This window comes from Vollenhovia emeryi, unplaced genomic scaffold (assembly GCF_000949405.1).
Source record: "Vollenhovia emeryi isolate VEMERY1.0 unplaced genomic scaffold, V.emery_V1.0 DF939391.1, whole genome shotgun sequence".
NCBI lineage: Eukaryota > Metazoa > Arthropoda > Insecta > Hymenoptera > Formicidae > Vollenhovia > Vollenhovia emeryi.
The window spans coordinates 80,622-85,801 of NW_011966975.1; the positions used below are offsets into that span (position 1 = coordinate 80,622).

The following is a 5,180-nucleotide window of genomic DNA, read 5'->3' on the forward strand; positions in this document are numbered from 1 at the left end:
GCGAGACGCACGACAAAAGGCCAACTACGCGTCCAGGAAGGACACCACGTTCGGCGCTAGGCGCCGAGGACTCGCCTTCTCTCTCACTCTTGGGCGAACGCCATTACCGGCGAGTAGCACGGCACGTCACCGTACAGCCCAGTCAAATTAGAAATTTTCTTCGGAAACATTCCCATAGGGCTGGATTTTGGTATACAGCGAGATATTGTCCTTTGAAACAATGTTTCAAAAGTCCCCATCGGTACCAACCCTGCTAAAAATTTTATAGAGGGTGAAAGGGGGTGAAAAATAGTTTTTCGCGAATACAGTAAACCCTTGTTAACACGAACTCGGTTAACACGAACAAATTCGTGTTAACGAGGGGCCAGATTTCCTCGTTAACACGAACACTCGGTTAACACGAACTCAAATTGCGGTCCCTTCGAGTTCGTGTTGACGAGGGTTTACTGTATGTGTGCTATGTATTAATTATTATTATAACTTATTCTTTTCTTACCTTCGCATTTATATCAATTGATTTTAAATATTCCCACTCTGCACAGGAATTCTCGTCGGTAACAACTTTCAACAAAGGAGACTGATCGATGCCTGATCGAGACCATGCTTTTGTAAAACATTTTTGTATGCTTTCTGCAGAAACTGAGTCCCAGGCTAATATAATAGCTCGTATAGCATTTAAAATATTCCACTGACACACTTTTTGCTGACTTTCGATAGCTTGAATTGCAGCACGTACTAGTCGTTTACGATAATCTTTTTTAATTAAAGCGATAATGCCTTGATCCAAAGGTTGAAGACGGCTTGTAGTATTGGCAGGAAAAAAATTGTGTTGTTATATTTGATAGTTCCATATTATTCACATTATGAACAGTGCAATTATCTAAAGTCAATAAAATATGTCTATTTTGAGACGCCATACTGCTATTAAATTTTAATAGCCATTTACGAAATGCTACGGCATCTATCCAAGAATTCTGATGGTGTGTAGGTATATTGACAAGTTAAAGTCGACAAATTAATATGTTTAAAACAGCGAGGTTGTTTTGATTTTCTTATAATCCAAGCAGGCAATTTTTCGCTACCATCAGAATTGCAAACAAAAACAGCCGTTATTCTCTGCTTGCTCTTATTACCGCCATGGCACTTGTTACCCTTGAAGCTTAAAGTACGATCTGGATAAAGATTAAAAAATATTCCAGTCTCGTCCATATTAAAAATATCTCGCGGAGCAAATTTTTGTTTAATATTTTCGAAAGTAGATAGCCAATCATTCGCATGTTCTTCATTTACTTTATTTAATTCATCACAAACAGCTTGTGACGATATTCCGTGTCGAACTTGGAATCTCCATAACCAACCACTCAAACAATTAAAATTTTCGGTACCTAAATTATCTGCTATAGATTTCGCTTTTTCCTGAATTAGCGGTCCACTGATCGAAACATTTGAAACTCGCATATGATTAAACCAATTTAATACTTCAGTTTCGACATCTTCATATTGTGCTCTACGAATGCGTTTAGTTTTCGGAGTAATGGTTCCTGACGCAATTGACTCATATATTTGTTCCTTATTTTTTATTATCGTTGACAGCGTTGATTTAGGAATATTATAATATTTAGCAATCTCGGTTTTTTATTTTAATCCACGATCAACTTCTTGTATTATTTCAATTTTTCTTTTCAAATCAATACATGTCTGCTTCCGCTTGCTCATCGTGGAAAATTAACAAGGCGCTTTTATTTTAAAAATATAATACCTTTGTATCACCAGTAATAATTTAGGCCCTTCTAAAGTGACTGTCTGCAAACGACGGTTGAATGCATAGATCGAGACTTTTACAGCATAAATTACTTACAGCATAAAAATATAATAAATGGTAGGGCTGGTGATTTCCTTCGAAGGCTTCGATATTCGAAGATTCGAAGCTTCGAAGTTGACTTCGAAGTTTCAAAATCTTCGATGCTTCGAAGTTCGAAGTTCGAAGTTCAATTCGAAGCTTCGAAGTTTCGAAAATTTATTCGTGCGAGTGACGAATTTCTCCGACGAACACTAAAAATATTGTAAATAAAAAGTACTAATTTATATATATTGAGAAATAGGTAATTACTTCTAAATTATAATTTTAAAATACTATAACATGTAGATTACATATTTGTTTAAGATCGCGTAATTAAATCTTAAAAAATGGTCAATTAAGTAAATCAATTAAGTATCGTATCAACACTAGAAAAATTCGCATAAATTCATTATTATATCGCTAATTAATAATGAATTAATTTATTTAAAATTTATCCGAATATTATTTGGGTTTCTAAATTATCGAGTTATTGTCCGTGTGCCTTCTTATCCATGTCTCGCGTGGTTCATTCCACGTACATTCACCACTTGAACAATATTTAATATAAAAAAGAAATATTTTGCATAAATAGTGAAGCAGTTCTCATTGAATCATGTGTGTTGAATCGATGTGTCAAATTCGTGCCATTAATCTCGTTATAAATATCTACACGGGTACCTTGTATCTAGTATACAGGGTGTCCTATATTAATCGCCCATCCTCTCGTGTGCAGGTAGACAAAATATATATTACAAACTACAAAACTTTTCTACACGATTCGATCCTCTACCTGCACACGAGAGGATGGGCGATTATTATGGAACACTCTGTATATGGACATATTGGACCACCTGTAGAGATAAATTGGACCATAAAAATAATCCGCTATACGGTTACATATTATTAAAAAGAACAAAAAGAATTAGAGTGCATTAATAAAATCTTTATGAAAGCTTTTCTCTCTTTCGTCATGTTAAAGTGTAATACTTAAATACAAAATGCTTAGTCAGATTACAATAATTAAAATAAATTAAAAACTATTTCTTCTAATAAGAATTAAAATATAAACATAAAGGGGTTTATGTTTATATTTTAATTCTTATTAGAAGAAATAGTTTTTATTTTATTTCAATTATTGTAATCTGACTAAGCATTTTGTATTTAAGTATTACATAAAGGGGTTTATGTTTATATTTTAATTCTTATTAGAAGAAATAGTTTTTAGTTTATTTTAATTATTGTAATCTGACTAAGCATTTTGTATTTAAGTATTACACTTTAACATGACGAAAGAGAGAAAAACTTTCATAAAGATTTTATTAATGCACTCTAATTATTTTTGTTCTTTTTAATAATATGTATGTAATAAAATGTATGTTTACAATAAAGAAGAACAAGAGAAGGTAAACAAGAAAAATACATAAAAGAAATAAAATAAAAAGAAAAATATACCTTATTAAAATAAATCTTATAAAAATGTTAAGAATATCTCTTAGGTCAAAAGTTAAAAATTCAATTTAGAAGCCCCCTACATCGCTCAGAAAGATTATTACTGGGCATTATTGTTCTAATAAAAACTTATTTTGAAAAATAAAAACATTTGTCGAAACATTTTCAGAAGCGAGGCAGCTTCGTCGTGGCGAAACGATATTGCCTGCCGTCGAAAAAATTCTTTCCGATGCAACGGATGCCGCGGGAATACATAAGTATTTTTTTGCCAACTGGGAGAGGGGTTGCCGGAGAAATGGAGAGTGGGGGTTGTGGTTCCTATTTGGAAAAGAGGGGATAGAAATTTAAAGGAGAATTACAGAGGTGTGACTTTGACAAACACGGGATATAAAATATATGCTAGTATACTAAATAAAAGATTGATAAAAGAGCTGGACGAAAGAGGAGGATGGAGCAGGTCGCAGGCAGGTTTTAGGAAAGGAAGGGGTACAATGGAAAACGTGAAAATTCTAAAACACATAATAGGGAAAAAGCTAAAGGGTAAAAAGAAAGTATGGGCATTTTTTATGGATCTGAAGGCAGCCTTCGACAGGATAGATAGAGAGGTGCTATGGATAATGATGAGAAAAAGAGGGGTTAGTGAAGAGATGGTAGACAGAGTAAAAGAGATATACGAGGAAACAAGGTGCGTGGTAAAAGTTGGCGAGGAGGTCTCCAAGGAATTTTGGGTAGAAAAAGGGGTGAGACAGGGGTGCCCGTTGAGCCCGACGCTTTTTAATATATACTTAGCCGATATTGAAGATGAAATGAAGAAGGGAAGAGGAGGAGTAAGGGTGGGAAATGATAAGGTGTGGACATTAGAATATGCAGACGATATAGTGATAGTGGCGAAGGAAGAAGAAGGCTTGAGAGATATGATCAGAGGGGTACGGAGATATGTGGATAAGAAAAGGTTAGATCTGAGTGTAGAAAAATCAAAAGTGATGGTATTTAGAAATAAAGGGGGAAAAGAGAAAGAGAGATTCTGGTGGTGGGGAGAAAAAAGGATAGAGGAAGTTAAAGTATACAAGTATTTAGGATATATTTCGACATGGCATGGAGGGGAAAAGGAACATATAAAAGAGAGGGTAAGAAGAGCAAGGGTGGCAATGGGGTGGGTATGGAGCTATGGGGAGAGAAAATTCAGGGGGGATGTGAGGTGGAGGCTAAAGCTGTTCGACAGCATAGTAAAAGGGATTTTATATTATGGAGTAGAAATATGGGGGTATAGAGAATGGAACGAAATAGAGGCTATGCAGGAAAAGTACCTGAGATGGGTACTAGGAGTAGAAAGGACAACACCGGGATATATAGTGAGAGAAGAGTTAAAAAGAAATAAGCTAAAGGTAGAAACAGGCTGGAGAGCAGGGAAATACGAGGAGAAGTTAGAGAGGGGAGAAGGGGGAGAAATGGGGAGGAAATGTATGGAAGAGAGGAGAAAGGACGAAAGGGAAAAGGATATGGGAGAGTGGGGGAAAGAAAGTATAGAGAGAAGGAATTTCCTGTGGGAAGGGGGAATGAGTGAAACAGCTCTAACGGAATACGGAGAGAGTAAATGGGAAAAACTAAGAAAAAGGCATATAGAAGTAGATGAACAAGAAAGGGGGGAAAAGTGAAAGGGTCAAGGTCATGCAGAAACTATGAGAGGGTGAGAGGAATACCGAGATACATAAAAGTAAGCAAAAGGAAAGAAGGAAAAAAGCTACAGAGGATTGCGAGATGGAGGTGTGGAAACGAGGAGAGAGGAGATAAATATTGGATGAGTGAGAAGGAGAGAATGTGTAGGATATGCGGAAAAGCGAGAGAAAAGGTAGATCATCTGAAGGAGGAATGCGAGGGAATAAAGGAGAAA

The 5,180-nt window shown here is 35.7% G+C and overlaps 1 protein-coding gene across 1 annotated transcript; it reads right to left on the reverse strand.

Annotated features, from left to right (window-relative positions):
- Positions 1–6: 6 nt before the first annotated feature.
- LOC105558015 (tigger transposable element-derived protein 6-like) lies at positions 7–2,681 on the reverse strand. The gene is made up of 3 exons (XM_012005496.1): positions 2,631–2,681; positions 947–1,626; positions 7–818 (listed from the first exon to the last, which is right to left on the reverse strand). Exons 1-3 carry the CDS (start codon positions 2,679–2,681, stop codon positions 482–484), a joined length of 1,068 nt encoding a protein of 355 aa, XP_011860886.1. The 3' UTR covers positions 7–481.
- Positions 2,682–5,180: the final 2,499 nt, after the last annotated feature.